This window comes from Aethalodelphis obliquidens, unplaced genomic scaffold (genome assembly GCF_003676395.1).
Source record: "Aethalodelphis obliquidens isolate GAN/ISIS:26980383/991018 unplaced genomic scaffold, ASM367639v1 scaffold4, whole genome shotgun sequence".
In the NCBI taxonomy this organism is placed as follows: domain Eukaryota; kingdom Metazoa; phylum Chordata; class Mammalia; order Artiodactyla; family Delphinidae; genus Aethalodelphis; species Aethalodelphis obliquidens.
Window position 1 is genome coordinate 2,503,178 of NW_020837948.1, and position 22,826 is coordinate 2,526,003.

Sequence of the window (22,826 nt, forward strand, 5' to 3'; positions counted from 1 at the left end):
TCTGGAGCTTGCCAGAGTAGGGGAAGGTTGCTCCTTCAGGACTCTGGACAGAACTCTCATTTTTGGCTTCCATTCTCTGATTCTCAGCCATACAGCTGGGTTGGACATGGTCTGAAACTCCAGGGGCAAGTACTTTGAAGGTCTTTTTGGATATGGACCCCAAACCAAAACTCCCCCTTTAGCAAACTGCAAAATTACAGGCAGAAAGACCAGGAAGTAACTTGTAGGAAAGATGAAATGGGGTCTACCCAAGTTAGGAGGCCCAGATTCCCATTTCAGCTCTGTCAAGAACATGCTGTATAATCTTAGGCCTCCATTTTCCCATGTACAGCAGATATCAAGAGGACTACAGATCAACCCTGTGACTTTCCAATTGTTTTTCTTATCTCTTCTCTCCCAGAGAAAAGCTGTGTCCCTCCTCCATTGTCATGCAACTGAGCAAGTAAGTTCCTGTGGGGTGCTATCGTGTGCTGCCCTTGCCCTGGGACCAAGCACTGCCTGGGGAGCGCGTGCAGTAGTACTTTCTCACCACATGCCTACACTGGTCACACTTGACCGTGCAGCACCACTGGAATTTGCAGTTACAGCTGCTTATAGCCTCAGTTCTCTTCTCTTCCACCTGCAGGCCACACTCTGTACACAAGCGCCCGCAGCTGCATTGCTCCCACCTGGATGTATTGTGGCTGTTCTGCAGACACTCCCGACCCTCTGTGCCATAGATGCCCAAGCTGGAATTGCGGGTACAGTAATCAGGCGATTCCTCTAAAAAGATCAGCTCAGCTTCTGCACTAGGAAGGAAGGCCTCAGTGGGTGCCCAGTGGCCCTCGGCACTGTTCCCAGCCCTTAGCCGCCGCTTATCCATCTCAATTTTCAGTGCCTGGTCATACTTGGCCTTTAGGTAGTTGCCCATCTCCCGGAAGTTAGCCAGCTGCAGCCAGCATGTCTGGATGCTACAGCTCCCCGAGATGCCATGACATTTGCAAGTCCTTTTCATGGTGGCTCTCACTGCCTTCACAGAGAGAGAAAGAGAGAGGGAGGACAAAAGGAGATTGGCTCTGAGTAGAGAAGACCAAAGGCTAGCAATTAATGGAATATTTTAGATTTGTGCTTCTTAACTTTAGAGTACATTAGAATTATGAGGGAGGCCCGTAAGAAGATCTGGGCCCTACCTCATATCTTCTCAATTAGGAAGTTCAGAGGTTTAAAGGCCATGGTATTGGTGATTTTAACATTCCCCTGAGTGATTCTTATGGAAGAAGTGAGGCAAGTGTTGAGGAGGTTACTGAAGTCAGGTAACCTAGGCTGAAGGCCTAACTTCATCACTTGTGAGCCTGTTTCTTTTTCTGCCCATAAGAATAAGAATGATCAAGAAAGTAATTTGTAAATTAAAAATGAAAAACATGATCATTGGCACTGTTATTGTGTTGAAGCTGGGGGCTAGAGTATTTGTGGGTATTTGGATTTGTCTTTTGGGCCCTCTCCCAGAGGGAAGGAAGCTCTGAACCCCTACCCCCAAGGCGATTACCCATGGTTGTAATTGCCTTGAAAACCTCTTCCCTTTGCCATGGGCAACCAGGACATCTAGTATAGGTTCAAAGGGAAATTTCTATGCTCTTAGCTTCTAATACAACTAGACTCCAGATTTCAGTTCAGAACACTCCAAGGATTGCTACCCCACCAAAAGTCTTGGGGGAGATTAGACCTTCCAGAGAAGCTTAGATCAGTCCCAACCCCTCCAAGCCCAGAAAGACATTAGGACATAGGTTGTATGATAAACCCCTGTTAATTTCCTAGAAATGCAGTTGAAATGGTTGAAATTTTAAGTCATGAAAGCAAGGCCTTTGTTCTGTGTTCTCAGAAACCTGCCTGTAGAAGGAGCTAGCATATAAGGTTTAGTGATAAAAGGACTAGGCTAAAAGATCTGTGTTCATTGTCTGGTTCTGATACTTATTAGATGTATTGCCTTGGCCAAGCCACGGCTCTGCCTTAACTGGCTTTGTCATCCAGAGAATGGGGGTAGCTATCCCAGTCCTGCTGGGTGGTGTGAGGATGAAACATGTATGAGACAGCTCTTGGTAAGTTGTGAAGGTCTGTATGGATGTGAGGCTTTTGTAAATACTGAGCCTGTTGGCTCATTGGTCAACTCTTATACGTACCAGCCTGCCTGCCCTGTTGTTATGAAGATTCATTAGGGCTCTGGCATCCTTCCCCTTCTCCAGACTGTCCACGAAGAGTTTGGAGATTCTTTCCCCAAACTCTACATTGTCGCTGCAGCCTCCCCAGATCCAGCCATGGCCTCCTACGCATAAGGAAAGAATAAGTTCTGTGTATAGCTTCCTGCTAAGTCCCTGGAGAAGAGTCAAGGTCATTTTAGCTGACATAGACCATCCCCAAGAGTCCTAGAAGTGTGTAAAGCTATAGCTAACGGTGAGACAGGGAGGGAATTCCCTGGTAGTCCAGTGGTTAGGACTCCGCACTCTCAGTGCCAAGGCCGGGGTTCAATCCCTGGTCAGGGAACTAAGATCCTGCAAACCACGCAGGGCGGCCAAAAAAAAAGGAAAAAGGTGAAACAGGGAAATGGAGGTATTTTCGGTGGGGGTCGGGGGGAGTCCTATTCCCAAAGCCAACTACCCACCCTTCAGGTACTCCCCAACTCTAGACAGTTCAACTCTATACCCAAAGTAAAGGTAGGCACGCTGGGGCTGGCCTAGAGGATCTCAAATGTTCACTGCAGTTCAAACATTCTAGAATTCTGTACCATTATGCTACAGTAGTCTTGTTAGAGCCACCTCCTCCCTCATTAGTGACAAATCCAAGTCTCTTAGGCTGTCTGCAGATAATTGGGTAGCTCTGGATTATGCACAAGTCATTCTAAGGCTGAAATACAAGGGTTAGCTTTAAACTCTCTTTGGCCTCCTCCTTCCTAGATGCCTTGTTGGCTTTAGAGCTTGGTGCTACTTGCTGGTCCTAGAATCATGGATCCAGCTCAGTTCTTAGGAGGGTCTAGATCTAGGAGCTCCCACCAATGAAGCTGCTGCTAGAGTCTAGGGGTTTGAAGAAGCTGTGTCCCTCAGCCTTTCCCTGGAAGAGTTTAGCCTACGCTCAGCTCTATACCCTTCACCTCTTCCCACCCCCATCAGAGAGCACAACTTACCTGTTTTTCCATTTTTTGACTCATCACAGCCACAGTTTTCAAAGTCGCCCATGCTACAGTTCTTGGTGATGGTGTACATGACTCCAGCAGAGCTGATAGCATGAATGAAGGAAGTCTCCCTGGTGGCTTTGGAAAGAAAGAAGGGGCTGGAAACTAGGACCCTGATGACCCAAAGAAGAGTTTTTGGAAAAGAAATGCCATTTCATTTCTCTCTCCTGTCCCCCTCCCTCTTTGGGTTTATTAAGAGAATGCTCTTCTACTTGAGAGAACAGTGCATGCCTTTCCAGCATCCTTACTTCATCCAGGCAGGAATGAGCATCCCCATGCTACAGATGGGGAAAGTAAAACCCAGAGATAAAGTGATGAGACCAAGGCCACTCTCCTCACCAGTTATGGTGTTGGGACCAGGACACTATCCCCCTGATATCCAGCCTAGGCCTCTGTTCATTAGCCATTGCTTCTTGTCCTTAGGCAGTGAGGACTCAGAGCTATGAGGCTGGCTCATGAAAGAGAGAAGGGTATTTTCTTCTCTCTGACATGGAGTTGGAGCCATGTAATAGTCATCATGATAATACCTACCACTTACTGAGCTTGTATCTTCCTAACTCTTTATAAACGTTGTCCCATTTTACTTCTCATCCTATTTGTATACCCCACAGGAAGATACTTTTTTTCCTATCTTTACTCCCTTCCCCCTAGCTTTTCTCAGGCAACTCTTCATTAATAGTTTCTACATAAACAACTTTCATGCAAACTACTATACATAGTTACAAACAACTGCTGACACACACACACACACACACTCAAGTTGAAGCATAGCTCAATGTGTGATCTCTGTTTCTCTGTTGTTGGGATTTTATGACAGTTGAAACTCCCTCAGGGGCTGCAAACACAGAGCCCTTTCCCCATTTTTGTTTCATGCAAATCAGTACAAGATAAGTGTGTACAAACACAAATACAGACATGCATTAAAAAATAGAGTAATTACATTTCTATAGAGATACCTTTGTATTCACCTCATTCAACCCTCACAACACTCCTGGTGAGCTAAACAGCTGACCTTATTGACCCAAATGACAACACTGAGGTTGAGAGAGGAAGTAACTCACTTGAGGTCACACAACAAGGAAGTGGCAGATCACTGCTAACTTTTTCATTGCACTGTACACATACATGTTACACATACATATATACTTCAAGCCCAACTTCATGGACATACACCCCTTTGTACAGGTGCACAAACTTACCACTTCTCAGTCTGTTGTGAGTGGAAAGCTGGAGAGCATTTTCAGGGCAGTTCCAGCGTTCCCAAGCAAATTGGAACTTACACTCCTCAATGCCACTCTGGGCACCCAGGGCCACACTGGTGGTGTAGGTCAGATAGGCCTGGCAGAGGGGAAAGGATGTGAGCTTCAACCCTGGCTCTAGTCAGGTCATCTGGGTCAGAGGGTGCAAGCAAGACTCAAATGGGTTAGCTCTCCATTAGGGAATAATCAATCATAGGTTCCTCTGGGTGGGTGACTTCTGGCACTATCTCCCTTCCCCTCTTTTCCTTCCCCATAAGAGTTCCCTTAGGAACCTGGATGGGTAAAAACAGGAGCAGGAGATCATCCTACCTTGGGACCTGTTATCAGGAAATTGTTCACTGACCTACCAAAAAGAGAAAAAGTGAGGTAATGGTGAATGGGGATGAGGTAGTAGAAGCTTCCTTGGTGAGGAGGGGGGGTGGGGGGGAGGGAGAGGGAAGGACTTACCAGGCAGAGGCACTGAAGGTTGCATAGCATATGCCCACAGCCACCCTGAGCATAAACAAGTCCCCCATGGCCCTTCCCACCCCCAGGGGACCAAGTCTAGCCCAGGGCCAAGTCCAGAGAAGTGAGGAGAAGGCAGGATCTTTCTCAGTATTTATGTAGGGAAATGCTGAATGGCCAAGGGGGAAAAAATCAACAGCTCTTCTCATTTGTCCCTCACTGGCAGGGCTGTAGGAGCCACTGACCCAATGGGGGACCAGGGAGGAGGGACTCAGCCCAAAGCCTCCAAGGGAAGCCCCGCCCTGCCCCGCCCTGCCAGCCCTTCTTCCCTCCCAGGCTGACAGATGGGCTGAGGCCTTTCCCTACCCAGGAGGTTTCTACCCTCTATAAGTCAGACTTTTGTCTCTTCCTGCTTGAGGGCTCATTTTTCAGGATCTTGTAGCCCAGAGCAAGCAAGTTTCCTAGCTCTGCTAATTCTAAAGATAGGTCATCTATCCCTCAAAGTTATGGTGTCCTCACCCGTTAATAAGACCCCACTCCTTACCCTGCCTTCCTCCTCAAGGTGTTAATAATTATAGAGGAACTCTACTTGGGGCCCTCTCCTACTCATTTTACCCAAGCAACCAAGTGCACCATTCCTACCTCCTCCCTTGGTGACTGTAAAGTCACGTGGGACCCTGGAGCAGACACACTTCAGAGGCCACCTCTCAACAGTCCCTTCTACCATATTCTACCAAAGTAAGTTCTGGTAAATCTCCTTCATTCCTAGTAGGTCTACCATTTTATATTTGTTAGAGCTCTAGTTTGTTAACTGCTTGTATATGTGAGAATCAACCTTTGGGCCACCCAGGGCTATATTTCAGAAGACTGATGCCTTTCTTTCTGATAGCACTTTGTTGCTAGGACATAAGCTCCTTAGGCAGGAATCTGTCTTTAAGATTCACTTTGTATTCTTAGTGCTGAAGAAGATGCCTGGATGAATGAACAAATGAGTGAAGGAATGAATGAATAAAAGAACTTGTGAAAAAAAAAAAAAGAACTTGTGGCCCCTAGGAAGAACCCGAAGCAATATTAGGTAGGGTCGGGGACTGCAATGAAGGGGTGGAGACCTTCCTTGGTTGGTGAAACTCTTTTCTAAGGCTGGGGAAGGCAGGCTAAAGAGATGCAGAAGGAAGTACAAACAGGAAGTTACAGTCCTAACTCATTACTCTGTGACCACAATCCAGATCACTTCACAGCACCCTGGACTGGATTTAGATGAGAAAGGGAGCTCAGAAATCCCCCCACCAAAGGAGTTCCAGGGGCCAAGGAGTTCCCCAGGCCTTTTTAGAGCAGTGAACTCAAAGTGTGGGCTGGGATTAGTGTCAGCCTGCAAACTATTATCTTTATGTGAGAAGATAAGTACAGAAATGAAAATGTTTAGAAATTTTTATAGCAGTTTGACAGAGTGATTTTAGATATGTTGAAATCTAATAAGAAATTTGGGCTCCTATTCTGTGTCTTTTTTTCTGTTTCATTTTTCTAGGAGGATGGGTATGAATGTCTCAAATGCAAAATGTCCTTAATGGACTAAAGCTCTGGCTCTCAGCCCAGCAAGCTCTCTTCCTTTCCTTGCTTGTGGGATTCTCTCCTTGGGGAAGAGAGGTGTCCCACACTGAGTTACTTGGGAAAAGCACACTGAGTTTTGCCTCAGTGGCCTTTTCTCTCTTTCCTACTTTTCCCAATCAAGAATCTAATATTTACACCTGAAACTGATTTAATATTGTAACTGAATGATACTTAAAAAAAAAATCTATTGTTTAATTTTCACTTCTTAAGACAGCAGGGTTGATTTCCATGCCACTGACTGTGTGTTCAGAACAGGGGTCACATTAGACCCAAGGAATCTCCCACACCCCTTGAAAGAGTTTTAGGAGTGATCCCACATTCACTTCCTGTGTATGAGTGACTGGGTCTTATTCTTCTGTGCTCCCCATAGCACTTGGCATTTAGTTGGTACTCTATAAAAACATTCTTTAATTTTCTAGGAAGGAGAGGGGAAGGTGGTGAGCTTTTTGCATGTAAACTTTGTGCTTGCTCCTGCTCACATTCTCTAAAGATCATATAAATTCTCTAAAAGGAATTTAGGATGTTAAAGAAAGGCCTCTGCTCCAGGTATTAGGAGCCTTGGATGTTGGCCATTAATTTATTATGTGACCCTGGGCAAGCTATTTACTGTCATGTGGACTCAATTACTTCATTTGAAAAATGAGAGAGTTGGGAAGATGTTGAGTGTTGAATAACCTCTAAGGATTCTACCAGCTCTCTTACATGCTATAATCCTAATTTTATGATTTACAAAATTTATTAACCCCAGAGGTGATTGTAGGCCAGAGATGGGAAAGTCTTGTCTTCTCCAGCTGTCAGCATGGAAATCTTATGTATCTTTAAATCCTTCAGTTGGCCATCTGGATAAGCCTGTGAGATGGATACCTGGAGGGCAACCAATGGCTTCTTCAGAGTGCTTTGGGACTCTGTCTACATAAGACCGTGGTGCTGGACTGATGATAGTCATTCATTGTGGTAGAGGGTCTCCTGGAGGGAGAGAAGAGCCAGAGATTGGTGCTCCACACTGAAGTTTACACATCATTTATAGCCAGCTTGTGCATCCATTTCCTTAACCTCAGCTCTATTATCTCATTAGTTTTTATTTATTTATTTATTTATTTATGGCTGTGTTGGGCCTTCCCTGCTGCATGCGGGCTCTCTCTAGCTGTGGCGAGCAGAAGCCACTGTTCGTTGCCAGGGCATGTGGGATCTTCCCAGGCCAGGGCTTAGAACCTGTGTCCCCTGCATTGGCAGGCAGATTCTTAACCACCATGCCACCAGGGAAGTCCCTATCTCATTAGTTTTTAAGTGACGATTCAACTCTTTCAACTGTTGGTTTCTCTCTTTTGGGAATGGAAATCAGGAACTGAAGACCAGAGTAGACGACAATAGTGGAGCAGAGTGGGCCTATGACCAGACAGACAGAATAGTAGTATATCTGAGCTAGTGGTGTGCTGGTAGATATTCAACAACCAGTTTCAGTGTGATAGGAGACATGATTGGTAGTGTTTGCTGATTTGCATGGTGTAAATACTTCCACCATGGCTGATTTCAAACTACCAGTGTAGACTTGGGAAGAGACAAATAGTGGCACATCATTATACAGTATTTTTATCGTAGGTATGATAGATGTAATTAACCTTAAGGGTATAGATAATAGTAAAATCTAGTAAAATAATAAGGAAGTGATAAATTTTGACTACTTATCTTTGTTTTTGTTTGGCCGTGTCATGCAGCTTATGGGATTTTAGTTCCCTGACCAAGGATCGAACCCCAGGCCCCAGCAGTGAGAGCACTGAGTCCTAACCACTGCACAGTCAGGGAATTCCTTTTTATTTTCCCCTTTGTTTTTAATATAATTAATTTATTTATAAGTTTAATTGTAAGTTTATATAATTTAATTTTAATAACAGCTGTGTTTAACAACCAGTTTGCAAAATTCCTAAAAATTTCACAATAGGTTCTCTGAGACTGGACAAGCTGCCTCCCACCACACTGCTGGATCCCTGTATCCTCCCTCTAGGCCACTGGGAGGTAAAGTGCAAAAGATTTCTCTGTAGAATTTAACACCAAATATTTGTTTGTTCCAGTTATATGCAAGGCTTTAACCTTTGCTGAGCCAAAGTCTTGCTACCTGCCCTCAAGGAGCTTAGTATCTAGTAAAAAGGAGATAAGGTCTGTATCTAACTATAATCTAGGGCATCGAGTGGTAGGTGGAATGCAATGAATAAATGCACTGTATTCCACTGGAATGGTATTCATAGAGCTAGAGAGGAGTAGGACGGGCTAATCCTGAAGGCCCCTTCCACCTCATGTTCCAGGATGTTGAGATACCAGGAGTCTTAGGGGAACACTGGGGGCAGTAATCAGTGAGGAGTAAGCCAGAGTCACCCTTGCTGTGCCCAGCTTCAGGAAATCTAGAGGCCATTTATAGTGGCATAGAGTGTCTAAGCTAGAGGCTCCCATTTTTACAAGGATATAACTGAGGCCCAGAGAGAGAGGATTTACTTAGTGTTACAGTGAGTTGGGGCCAAGAGAGCCTTGATGCTACCATCCTGGTTTGCCCAGGACTGAGGTGTTTCCCGTGGTATGGGACTTTCAGTGCTTAAACCAGAACAGTCTTGGGCAAACCAGGATGGTTGGTCACTCTGCGGTAATGGTGGTGTGCATCCTAAGCTAATGCTTCTTCCAGATGTGCATTCTCACTAAACTCCCCAGATCCCTGATTCCTCCACATTTCTTTTCCAGGCTCCTTTTTCAGGGCTCTGAGACTAGAGGGGCTGCTTAGACTATGGAGCAAGTTGGGGGGTGTGGGAGTTGAGTGAGAGGGTGGAGAGAGGGTGGAGATGGCTGGAGAATGCCAGAAGAGAAGGAGATAGGATTTCTGACTTTTAACACTCCTCTGCTAATTAGATAAGGGGTGGAGATGGGGGGTAGAGAGAATGAGCCTCCATGCATATTCTTCTGAGCAGTGACACTGAGCAGAGCTCAGGAATTTTTAATCTCTGGTCTCCACCCCTCCTCCTTGGAAGCTTGTCTCTTCCCACCCCCTGGTGACTCCCAGTCCAAATGCCACAGCTGCTTGAGCCCCTGACCCTCCCTTTGACCCCCCAGTTTAGCCTCAATGACTTGCAAAGTTCCTCAACAATATACCCAGGGAAGGAAGAGGAGAATACTTCAATTTTCCCTTTGAGATCTAGGTTTCCAAGTGTGGGGAAGAAAATAGGCCTTCCTGTGTGGAAAATTGGAGCAGTTCCTGGAACACATGGGCCTGTGAGGCCTGGGGTACATTAGAGGGGATAAATCTGCAAGCCATGACTAGCTGTTTCTTGCTTGAAGGTATATTTCCTTCATCAGTTGGGAAGCTCCTTAGGGCTTGCCCTTGTCAATCCCAACCACACAGGAATCTCTCCAAGGATAGCAGCATATTCTCCCATCAACTGAGGTGCCCAGGTGGCAGAAGCTGCATCATCATTAGCCTAGAAAGGTTTGGAGTTGGAGGGGCTCATCCAAGGAGAGATTTCAGTTGGCTAAAACCCCTTTATTATATTTTTTATTCTCTCACTGTTCAAAACTCCCATCTCTGGACATTAGATAGAACACAGAAGTTCCAAGTTAATGTTTCTTGATTGATTGTTGTTGAAGAAAGTACGGAGATGATTGTGGAATTTTATTAGTTTTCAGAGAAATATGCATCCATCTATCCACTTATTTATTCTAAAAATATTTACCTACTTAGTTCAGGCTAGTATTCAACACTTATGGGTCTAAGATGAATTATCATTATTTGTTTTTATCCTGGAGGAGCTCTTAGTCTGGTCTGAGAGAGAAAAGCTTAAATAATTTATAACAATACAGTGAGATAAAGTACTCTGGAAAAGTTGGAGGGGGAGTAAGGATAATGAGTAAATCTCCATAGACAAGGACTTCTGATAGAGACCTGCCATCTGGTGGCGATGAATGGTACAACACGCTCTTTGTTGCTCTGATGTGGGATTCAGTATTGCAAATTTCAGCCTTTATTGAGCACCTGCCCAATGGGTAGCCAGCCCAGTGGTTGGCACTGCGATGCATATACATTAAAGCTTCTAAGACGACATTGGTCCTTAAAAAACTTGCAGTGTGCTTGTGGATATAAAGCATAATTGAAAAAGTTATCAAGCAAACAACATTATATTTGATATACACACATGAACAAATATACATTAAAAATATGTAAATGATTAATAATTGTTACCAAAAAGTAAACAAAATGGAAATATGTAAAGTAAAAAATGAGAGTCTCAAAAAAAAAAGAGAGTCTCCCCCATCCCACTCCCTGTGAGTAACCATTATGAACAGTTTAGTGTGGATTCTTTGCATGTACAAATGTTGGTAAATACATACATAATTTAAAAAATAGAATTGTGTTGTTATTCCTCAATTTTGTTTTTAAACTTTTATATCATGGACCCCTTTCTGTGATACTACATATTAATCTAACTTGTTTTCTCTTAATTTTTATATTAAATAAAAAATTAAGCATGTTAATATGAGTAAGTAGTCTATAAGGTTTGTTAGGAAAAGCAGCAGCCTCAACTACACCCACACCGTCCTCTCAAGAAGCAGCAACTTTCAATTCTTTTATCTGCTGCTATTAGTGTTATCTCCATGTTTCTAAAAAGCCTATTCGTGTCCTATTTATTGTTTTTTTTTTTCAATTTTAGGTATTATTTGTTGACTTCCCACCATGGATGATGAGGATTGGCCTTTCTTTTCTCTTCCCATTTACCAAATACAAATGCATCTTTCTCATCTTTCCATCTCCTCTTATAGTTAAATTTACTTAGGTCAATATTGAATGTTTACATTATGATCATGTATACTATTTAGAGGACAGTCATGTAATAAATCAGGCTTACTTTTCTTTCCCTACATGTCTTTTTGTTTTCCCTGGAATTAATAATTATCTGTTTTTGTTTGCTTAGTTTTCTATGTAAATTCTGCCCTTACCCAAAAGACCTCTCATTTAGCTGTCAGACTTGCTCCAATCTGGCCTAGTTACTTCTCTGCATACTGCATAGCTGTCATCCTAGTGTCTTCTTCCACCATCAGCATGAGGGTTCACTTTGCTTCTCCACTTTGTTGCACATCCTGTTTCTTAAATCTTATGTCTTTTTATCTCAGTTTACTCCCTCATTTTGGTAGATAACATTTCAGTAGCTTCCTGAGAAAGGGTGCATAGGAAGCAAATTTTTTGAGACCTCACATATCCAAAATGTTTTATTCTACTCTCACTTAATTGATATTTAAAATTTTTAAATTACTCTTTTGGTAAGGTATAGAATTGTAGATTGGAAATAATTTTCCTAAAGAATGTTAAGGTAAGTGTTCCAATGTCTTCTAGTTTCCAAGGTTGCTGTTGAGAAATCTTATGCTTTATTGAATGCTAGTCTTTTGTAGGTTACCTGTTCTTCTTCTCCCCACCCTCCTTAGAATCTTTTAGAAACTTTTCTTTATCCCCAGCACACTGAAGTTTCGCAATGATGTGGCATTGGTGTAGAACTTTTTCATTTTTCGTGTTTAGTACTCATGAACTCTTTCAATCTGTAAACATGTCTTTTTGGACTGGTAAACTTTCTTATATTATTTCTTTGATAATTTCTTTCATTTTCTATGTTTTCTTTTTCTACAATTATTTTTGTGTGTGTGTGTTTGGGGAGGCGGAGTTATTGAGCCTCCTGGACTGATCCTCTCATTTTATCTCTTCTTTCCTGTTTTCCATTTTTTTCGTTGTTTTATTTTCTAGGAGAAAATAAGAGTTTTCTCATATTCTTTGTTCTTGTTTCATGATTGCAATAAAAAAAAGTGTCTCAAGACTTTTTTTTCCTGGTTTCTCAAGACTTGTAAATTCAGTTGCTTTCCACCTTTCCAAATTTTGTTTTCCCTCTACTTTTGGCTCCTCTTTGACTTTGGAGTTTTGTGCTTAAAAAAAATCCCTTTACTATTTTGTGAGGAAGGGACAATAAGTGCATGTATTCAACCTGCAATGTTTAACTAGAATACACGTACTTGTTGTTTTATGTCAGATTTCTTAAAAATAAAATTTAAATTGGGGAAGTGAAATGCAACTGGGATGGTCTGAGTAAGATCAATTTCTGCCAGTGCTTAGCAGGGACTATCTTCCAGCAGCTGACTTGATCTCTCCCTGCCCAACCCAGGAAATAGAACCAAGGAAAAATCAGGACAGATAATGAAAGGACCATTCTTAAGTACTTGGAACTATTAAAAAATGGAAGAGCAGATTTAACATTTTAGTTTTAACATTATAGTGAACAGTGCTTCTTTCTAAATGTTTACAAACTTCTCTAACTTTTTCTTTCACGCTCACTGTTCCATTGAAACTACTTCAGATTACCAGTGATCTCCACATTGCCGAATCCAGAGTTGTTGTAGATCATTCAGTCTCCATCTTGTAACCTTCACTTCTTTCAGCTTCCAGGACTCCAGAGATGATTGGTTTCCCTTTTACCTCTGGCCACTCTGTCTCAGTCTGCTGGTTCCTCTTCAATTCTCAGACCTATTAATATTGGAGAGCACTGAGGCTCATTCCTCAGACATCTTCTATTTTTTTGTCTGTATTTACTCCCATATGGTGGCTATCCCAAAATTATATCTTTTTTCTTAAATTGTCCTCTTGTGCCTTTAAGAGCCAACCCTATTCTTGGGATGGCCCTCCTAAAATGAGAGGGAGATTGCTGCATGTCCTGCCAGACTCCAAAATTATATCTTTAGTCAGACCTCACCTATGCTCCAAACTTGTGTATCCAGCTGTCTGCTGGGCATCCTCCAGGAAGGCCTAATTGGCTATCTAGCAGGCATTTCAAATGTGACATGTCCAAAACAGAGCTTCCCATTCTCTTCCTCTTCACTCTCAATCTGATCCTCTAACCAGTCTTCCCATCTCAATAAATGGCAACTCTGTCTTTCAATTGTTAAGGGCAATTCTAGGCTCCTCTTCCTCACACCCCATATCTACTCTGATAGCAAATCTTACCAACACTAACATGCTAGATATTTTACATATTAATCTTGTTTATTGTCTGTTTCTCCCAACAGAACATAAACACCATGAAAACAGAATTTTGTCAATTTTAGTCACTGTTGTATCCTCAGGGCCTACAATAGTACCAGGCACATAGTTGACATGTAGTAAATATTTGTTGAATGAATTTGAAAAGATATACATTCTTAGAAATGTTTAAAGGTTTAGTGAGGCATAACTTACATACAGTAAACTTTATCCTTTTTAAGTATATAAAAATTTTGACAAATATATACAGTGATGTAGTAACCACCACAATCAACACACAGAACATTTTCGTTACCCCAAGTTCTTTTGTGCTCTTTTATAATCAACCCCTCCCCCATCGCAACTCCTGGCAACCCCGATCTGATTTCTGTGTGTGTATATGTGTGTGTGTGTGTGTGTGTGTGTGTGTGTGTGTGTGTGTGTGTGTATAAAGCTTTTTCTTAGAGCAGTTTTAAGTTTACAACAAAATTGAAAAGGAGGTACAGAGATTTCCCATATACCCCCTGTCCCCATACATGTGTAACCTCCCCTGTTATCAGCATTACTCACCAGAATGGTACATTTCTACCTACACTGACCCATCATAATCACTCAAAGTCCATAGTTTACATTAGGGTTCACTCTTGATGTACATTCTACGTATTTGGACAAATGTATAATGACATGTATCCATCATTATGGTATCATATGGAGTATTTTCACTGCCCTAAAAATCTTCTGTGCTCCACCTCTTCACTCCTTCTTCCTTCCTGACCCTCCCACCCAATGCTGGCAACCACTGATCTTTTTACTGTCTCCATAGTTTTGCCTTTTCCAGAATGTCATGTAGTTGGAGTCATACAGTATGTGGCCTTTTCAGATTGGCTTCTTTCACTTAGTAATATTCCTCCATGTCTTTTCATGGCTTGATAGCTCATTTCTTTTTAGCACTGAATAATATTTCATTGTCTGGACATACCACAATTTATCCATTCACCTGCTGAAGAACATCTTGGTTGCTTCCAAGTTTTGGCAATTATGAATAAAGCAGTCCAGGTTTTTGTGAGGACATAGGTCTTCAGCCTGTTTTGTAAGAAACAGCCGAACTGTCTTCTAAAGTGGCTGTACCATTTTGCATTTCCTCCAGGAGTGAATGAGAGTTCCTGTTGCTCCACATCCTTGACAGTATTTGGTGTTGTCAGTGTTTTGGATTTTGGCCCTTCTAACAGATGTGTAGTGGTACCTCACTGTTGTTTTATTTATTTATTTTTAAAATATTTATTTATTTATTTATTTATTTGGCTGCATCGAGTCTTAGTTGTGGCATGTGGGATATTCAATGAGGCATGCGGGATCTTTCATTGCGGTGTGCAGGCTATTCTCTCTAGTTGTGGTGCGTGGGCTCCAGAGCACGTGGGCTCAGTAGTTGTGACATGCAGGCTCTCTAGTTGTGATGTGTGGGTTCTAGAGCACGCAGGCTTAGTTGCCTTGGTGGCATGTGGAATCTTAGTTCCCCACCCAGGGATCAAACCCACATCTCCCACATTGGAAGGCAGATTGTTATTAGAAGGTCCATTCTAACCACTGGACCACCAAAGAAGTCCCCTCACTGTTGTTTTGATTTGCAATTCTCTGTTAACATATTGATGTGGAGCATGTTTTCATGTGTTTATTTGCCATCTGTATATCTTCTTTAATGAGGTGTCTGTTAAGGTCTTTGGCCCAGTTTTTAATTGGGTTTTTGTTTTCTCATTGTTGAGTTTAAGAGTTCTTTGTATATTTTGGATAACAGTCATTTATCGGGTTTGTCTTTTGCAAATATTTCTTCCAGTCTGTGACTTGTCTTCTCATTTCCTTGATATTATGTGTTTTTTTCAACCACAGTTAATAATAATATAGTGATTATTTGTTCCACGAAAGTTTGATAGAACTCACCAGTAAAACTCTCTGAACGTGGTACCCTCTTTAAAATAGAGATTTGAGGGACTTCCCTCGTGGTCCAGTGGTTAAAAATCTGCCTTCCAATACAGGGGATGCGAGTTCGATCCCTGGTTGGGGAACTAAGGTCCCACATGCCAGGGGACAACTAAGCCTGTGCACCGCAACTACTGAGCCCGCACGCTCTAGAGCCCGTGCACCACAATTAGAGAGCCTGCACGCCACATCTACTGAGCCCATGCACTCTAGAGCCCACACGCCACAACTAGAGAGAAGCTGGCACACTGCAACAAAAGATCCCTCATGCCACAACAAAGATCCCACATGCCACAACTAAGACCCGATGCAGCCAAGTAAATAAATAAATAAATATTAAAAAAATAATATAGAGATTTGAAAACTCTTTTAGTGTCTTCTATGGTACTTGATCTTATAAAGGTTTTCTACTTCTTCAGTTTTGGTAATGTACTTATTCCTCAAGAATAATTGATTATGCCATAAATAAAATTAAAAGACAAATGAAAAATTTGGGGAAAAGATTAACAATTAATATTACAGAGAAAGATTAATCTACCTAATACAGAGTAAGCCTAGAAACTGAGAAAAGATCATAACTCAATAGAGAAATTGACCAAGAACATGGATAAACCATTCATAGGCCAAGAAACAAACATGGCCCTTCAAAATATGAAAAGATGCTCAAGCCCAGTCATAATAAGAGGAATGCAGGTAGAAACTACTCCATTGTTCACCAGTCAGACTAGCAAAAATCCAAGAGTTTGATAACATTCTATGTCAGCATGGCTGTGGAGAAATAGTAAGACTCATTTGCGTTGCTGAAGGGAATGCAAAATGCCATAACCCTTGAGAAAGGAATCTGAAGATATTGGCAAAAATTATAGATGCATTTACCCTTTGATCCAGAATTCTGCTTCTGGGAATCTATCTGCAGACACAACTTCAGAAGTATTAAATGATGCGTGTACAAGATTATTCATTGGAGTATTATTTATAATAGCAAAACATAGAAACAAATCAGTAACAGGGAATGAGTAAAATAAACTATCCACCCAATGGTATACTCTGTAGCCCTAGAATAGTAATATCTCCTCTCTGTGTACTGTTTTGGAGAGATTTCCAGGATACACTGCTAAGTGAAAAAAGTGAGGTACATAGCCATGTGGAGAGTGTGTCTCTTTTGTATTAGTACAGGGAGTAAGAAGAATATATATTAATATTTTTCCACATTATCATAAAGAAACAGGAATAATATATAAGAAACTAATAAAAGTTGTTTCCTGTAGACTCAAAAATGAGATACGTAGTATATGGATAGATGTGAACAAGATGTAAGGAAGACTTTTCAAATCTTTTTATATTGTTTTGATTTTTTTTGTTTGTTTGTTTGTGGTACACGGACCTCTCATTGTTGTGGCCTCTCCCGTTGCGGAGCACAGGCTCCGGACGCGCAGGCTCAGCGGCCATGGCTCATGGGCCCAGCCGCTCCGCGGCATGTGGGATCTTCCCGGACTGGGGCACGAACCCATGTCCCCTGCATCGGCAGACGGACTCTCAACCACTGCGCCACCAGGGAAGCCCTATTGTTTTGATTTTCAAATGTGAATTATCATTAAAAATTATTACAATTTAAAAAATATATTCATTAGCTTTTTAAAAGGTATTTTAGGGACTTCCCTGGTGGCACAGTGGTTAAAAATCCACCTGCCAATGCAGGGGACATGGGTTCCAGCCCTGGTCCGGGAAGATCCCACGTGCCGCAGACCAACTAAGCCTGTGCGCCACAACTACTAAGCCCACGCACCACAACTACTGAAGCCCGTGTGCCTAGAGCCCATGCTCCGCAACAAGAGAAGCCACTGCAATGAGAAGCCCGCGCCCAGCAACAAAGACCTAATGCAGCCAAAAATAAATACATAAATTTATTAAAATAAATAAATAAATAAAAGGTATTTTAAAAGGTTGTACAAATGTAAATTGGTCTAGTGAGCTTGCTGCAATTCAGGATATAAAGAATGGTCCTTGCTCTCAGAAGAAACTTTATATCTGGAAAATAAAACAATATGCATAAAACATTTAAAAAATTGACAATACTGAAATAAGGAGAGGATCTGATAAGTACTGAATGATGGCTCTGACCCTAAGTTCTGTGGCATTCATGGCAGGAGTGATTTCACTGGGCTCGGTCTCAAAGAGGAGGTGATATTGGCAGAGCTTTGAAGGACAAACAGGAAGTGGGTAGAGAGGAGGACACAGGTCTCCAGACACAAACTCAAGTGTAACCTTGTATTTGGGAGACAATAAGTAGCCCTCTGATATTTCTCAAAGCACTTAGGGGTTGGGTTAAAAGTGAAGCAGATTTTTATTTATTTATGTATTTTGGCTGCACCGTGAGGCATGTGGAACTTCTGCCTGCACCACCTGCAGTGGAAGTGTGGAGTCTTAACCACTGGACCACCAGGGAAGTCCTGCAGCAGGTTTTTTTTTTTTTTTTTTTTTTGTGATACGCGGGCCTCTCACCGTTGTGGCCTCTCCCGTTGCGGAGCACAGGCTCTGGACGCGCAGGCCCAGCAGCCATGGCCCACGGGCCCAGCCGCTCTGCGGCACGTGGGATCTTCCCGGACCGGGGCATGAACCCGTGTCCCCTGCATCAGCAGGCGGACTCTCAACCACTGCGCCACCAGGGAAGCCCCTGCAGCAGGTTTTTAAAGACAAGAAGTCAGCCATGCAGAGAGTAGAGGGACAAGAGTCCCTAGCAGCAGAGGACCCCCAAGGGCACATGCTCTGAGATCTTGATGGAGTCCAGGAGAGAGAAAGCTGAGGGGTGAAGGGAGCAGCAGGAGCCAGATAACCCGGACCCTTTATTTTAGGTGCAATGGGAAGTCAATGCAGGACTTTAAGTGTATGTATGGGAGTGAGGGGAATCTGACTCACTTTTTAAAAAGATTACTCTGGTTGTTGTGTGGACAATGAATTGGGGGCGGGTGGGGAGAAAGATTGAGAGATCTTCTCAAGAAGAATTGACTATGTCTTTGTATTGATGAAATAAAATTCACATTTTAAGGCAAGACAAGAAAAGTTTAAACATAAAATTTTTTCCTGCTCCTTTGGACCTCCTGGTTCCCCTCCAGTGTGTGTTGTACATCGCATTATGAGTTAACCAGACCTCCCCAATGACAGAAATGCCTGTTCAACTGACTCAACTGTAAAGATCAATTTTTCTCCTTCTGGTGCCAGCCATGTAACTCCTTAGAAGGTAACCTTCCTTTCTCAATTCTTGAAGGGGTCACGATGACCTACCACTTGCCTTGTACATGCAGACAGCTTTAGGGATCTTTATGTACAATGCCAATATATCATTTCCCTTAAAGATAGCAATTGGTGCAGGACAGACTGTTCAGATGACCTGGGTAGATACTGGGCCACACCTAAAGGAAGTTCTTAGCTGAAATACTACTTATGACCTTATTAATGTTACTAGCTCTATTACTTGTATTCTGCCTATTTTATAAGATTATTGTTTCTTGCATTACCAAATGTGTGACTGAGCCTCAGATGAAATTAATGATGATTAGGTGACTACAAACAATTGACCACTATAAATATATAGTTCTATAAGATCAGTGAGTGTGATAGTGTAACTCTAGATATGTGAAGAAGCAACAAGAGGGAACCATTTCCTGGACCATAACAAACTAGTGAGATAGGCAGTTCAGAGGCTTTTGGTTACTGTTAACAGGGCCTAGTCCAGTAATAGCACGTTGGATGGACTGTCAATGAAATCCTTGCCTGACCTGAGAATCCTGGGAATCCTTGCCTAGCATTCCTAGTGCCGTGGGACAAATTGGTCATGAAATGCCTCCCAAACCTTGGTCGAAATTACAAGAGATGTGTGCTTGATTACAGGTAACTTTTGCCTGTCGCATGTGTACTGACCTCCTCCCTTATTCTTTGGAACCATCCTCATAACTCTCTGAGAGACTCTCTCCTGGGTTATAATCCTCAGTTTGGCTCAAATAAAATTTTCCATTCTTTAAAAAAATTTATTTATTTATTTGACTGTGCTGGGTCTTAACTGCGGCATGCAGGATCTTCATTGCGGCATGCGGATCTTTAGTTGTGGCATGTGGGATCTTTAGTTGCGGCATGCGGGACATTTAGTTGCAGCATGTGGGCTCTTAGTTGCAGTATGCAGGATCTAGTTCCCCAACCCAGGCCCCCTGCATTGGGAGTGTGGAGTCTTAATCACTGGACCACCAGGGAAGTCCCTCCATTTCTAAGATTGCCTATTGATTAATTTTGTTATTGTTGTTGATAGTACTTACCTTTCTCCCTCATCCCTCATGGCTGCATTTTCCACCCTGTGTGACTGGGGAGAAGGGTGATAGTAACACCTGGGAAATCAGGGCTTCATTTGGTGAGAAAGGTGATGGCAGCAGAGCCCATTTCCAACTACCAATGTTTCATTGGTAGTTGGAAATTTGACTCAGGAGCTGGGGAGAGAGGACAGAATTTTGAAGGTCTAGATTTGGGATTCTACTGTGGAGAGGAAATAGTTGAAGCTGTGAGATTGTATGAGGCATCAGAGAGAGGGAACTGAGAGAAGAGAGCAGAGGGCCAAAGACAGATTCTCAGCAAAGCGACACCAACAAAGGAAGCAAGGGGATGAAGAGAGTAAGGTTGCTGTACCAGGGCAGTGTGGAATACCAGGACAATTTAAGTTGAGGGGTGGAATGCCAGTTGAATGATGAGTGTAGTAGCTGTGTGGCACGGGAGGAATCATGATGGGGTGTAGTACTCAGGAAGGCTCCTGGCAGAAATAGGACTTGAAAGATGGATAGACTAGGTGGATGGAGATGAAGGCAGGGGACTTCCAGAGTAAGCAGTACAAGAACCAAGGTGCAACAGGCAATTCTGACCCCTGAGTGTATGTGCAAGGTCGGGGGGAGTTGAAGTTTGTGAGTGAAGGGTTCTAGCCAGGAAGTCTGGGGTGGTAAATGCATGTAGAAAGAGTTGAATCAGTTAGTTGATCAACATAAGTATTTTTTGAGCACTTCTGTGTACCAGGCACCAGATTAGGTGCTGGGAATATAGCCATGAAACTACTTACCAAGGCCCTGCCCTCTAGAGCATACCTTTTTAGCAAATCAGACAGGTCTTCACAAGTAAGCAGAGGAGCTTAGACTTTATCCTATGGGCCACTGCTCTCATGTGGCCCTATAATGGGAGCTGGATGGAGAGACATCCCCAGCCTGTGGGGGACATAGAAGGGAGTGTATGCAGAGGAAATGCAGACTGTTGGAGGGCTGGGTCTTCCACAACTTCATGAGCATGTGAGCCTGAACTGTATACACGCAGACCAGGAAGAGTGCATTAGAAAACAGAGAAGTGGTCAGAATTTCTGAGGACGTTGTTCATTTGGAGAGATTGATCACTGATTTATTAACCTTTGCAAGGGGAATTCATTTCATAAGGCTTTGTTTGGCTTAAGCTGCAGGAATGAAACTCTGATGATGGAATTACTGGCTTGAGTCATTAGGAAGAAGAGGTATTTAGTGGAGAGAGGTCAGTCAGAGCCATCCCTGGCTGTGAAATCCCACCTTTCAGGAGCTGTCTACCTACACAGAGGCCAGCTCTTACGTTCCATGGGTTGTGAGGGATATTGCTTCACTCTCTGGAAATCATTTGGACCATTCAGGTGTTCTTAGATTTCTAGAGATGAAATCATTCCTTCTTAGTTCCTAAATGACTATCACCCTGCTTGCCCTGCAAACTCCACTTTCCCAGAGAAAACAAGAGAGAGGGGATGAAGAGAAATGGGCAATAGGCAGGAGGATACAGTCTTAAAAATTCTGTATGAAACTCTAAAGGGAAGTCAAAGGAAACAGACAAAGGGTCTTCCCGAGCTTGGGACCAGCAGGGAATGATGCAGCATCCTGAAAATATTTTTAAAAGCAGTGGATAGCCAGAACTAAGAGTCAGAGTGACCAATTCATTCTGTTTCTCCCTCAAGTTGCCCTATTTTAACACTGGAAGTCCCACATTTTTGGGAAATTTGGGACAGTTGATCATCCCATCAGGACACCTGGGCTCTAGCTTTGTATCTGCCATTAATTTCATACCCCTCTGAGCCTCAGTTTCCTCCTGAAATGGTAAAGTAAGGTACCTTAACAAGACGATATCAAAGAGCCCCTCCAAACCTGATGGAGCAATCTGGAAATTTGCCGAGGCTGCCCTGACATCCAGACTTTCTCTTGGAACTTGCCCTGAGCTTGGGCAGAACAAATCTCACCACAGAGAGTGCATCTGAAGGCTCAGGGACCAGCAAGTTCCTATACAGACTCTTCTTTCTTACAGATCCTTCTGTCAGTGACATAAGTGAGTATCAGCGTACAATGTACATCCCTGACTAGTTCAACTTAAGATTTTTCGATTTTACGATGGTGTGAAAGTGATACGCATTCAGTAGAAACTGTACCTTGAATTTTGAGTTTTGGTCTCTTCCAGTGCTAGTGATAACGCGTCTCATGATGCTGAGCAGTGGCAGTGAGCCACAGCCCCAAGTCAGCCATGTGATCACAAGGGTAAACAACTTACAACCATTCTATACCCATACAAACATTCTGTTCACTTTCAGTACGGTAGTCAATACATTACATGAGATATTCAACACTTTATGATATAGGCTTTGTGTTAGATGATTTTGCCCAACTGTAGGCTAATGTTGTGTCCTGAGCATGTTTAGGGTAGGCTAGGCTAAGCTGTGATGTTAGGTAGGCTCGGTGTATTAAGTTCATCTTTGACTTACAATATTTTCAACTTATTGGGATGTAACCCCATTATAAGTTGAGGAACATCTGTATTATAATTATTAGTTGTCACCTACAAAATAAAGTGTAGGTGATTATTCTAGTTGTCAGACTGTTTCAAGGAATATGTAAACCAAAAATAAGAAACTTAGTAAGAAAAATAAATTTTTTAAAGCTCCCAGCTGGCACTATATTCAGTTAAGTTATAGTCTATACAATCATGCTGGAATGAAATGTGGTTATCATTTCTATTTAGAATTTCACTTGGCTACTGAAAGAGTGATTTGTCTTTGAATTTCTATTAACATAAAATAGAAAATGTTTCTTTTGTAAATCTTCTAAGTACATACTGTTCTGAAAGTGGCCTTTTATGTTAGCTTTACAAGGTCATCATGTTTTGGCAAGAATTTCAAAGCCAATAAGTTTGAAAGTAGTTCCATTGGACTTTTCCAGAGTCAGTGGTGGCATAACATAAGAGCCTAGCCCCTGAAGCCAGAATGCCTGGGTTCACATCGCAG

General features: G+C 42.5%; 1 protein-coding gene, 1 long non-coding RNA gene and 1 other non-coding gene across 3 annotated transcripts; 1 reads left to right on the forward strand and 2 right to left on the reverse strand.

Annotated features, from left to right (window-relative positions):
* Nucleotides 1-305: 305 nt before the first annotated feature.
* WNT8A (Wnt family member 8A) lies at nt 306-5,171 on the reverse strand. Its single transcript, XM_027096580.1, has 6 exons — nt 4,909-5,171; nt 4,771-4,804; nt 4,402-4,540; nt 3,155-3,280; nt 2,157-2,299; nt 306-1,009 (listed from the first exon to the last, which is right to left on the reverse strand). The coding sequence occupies exons 1-6, from the start codon at nt 5,112-5,114 to the stop codon at nt 461-463; spliced, it is 1,197 nt and encodes a 398-aa protein (XP_026952381.1). The 5' UTR covers nt 5,115-5,171; the 3' UTR covers nt 306-460.
* Nucleotides 5,172-5,384: 213 nt separating this feature from the next.
* LOC113613498 (uncharacterized) lies at nt 5,385-22,826 on the forward strand. Its single transcript, XR_003430278.1, has 3 exons — nt 5,385-5,643; nt 22,007-22,083; nt 22,762-22,826. It is a non-coding gene; the product is annotated as an uncharacterized LOC113613498 (long non-coding RNA).
* Nucleotides 13,160-13,275, reverse strand: LOC113617714 (small Cajal body-specific RNA 11). The gene has a single exon (XR_003431724.1).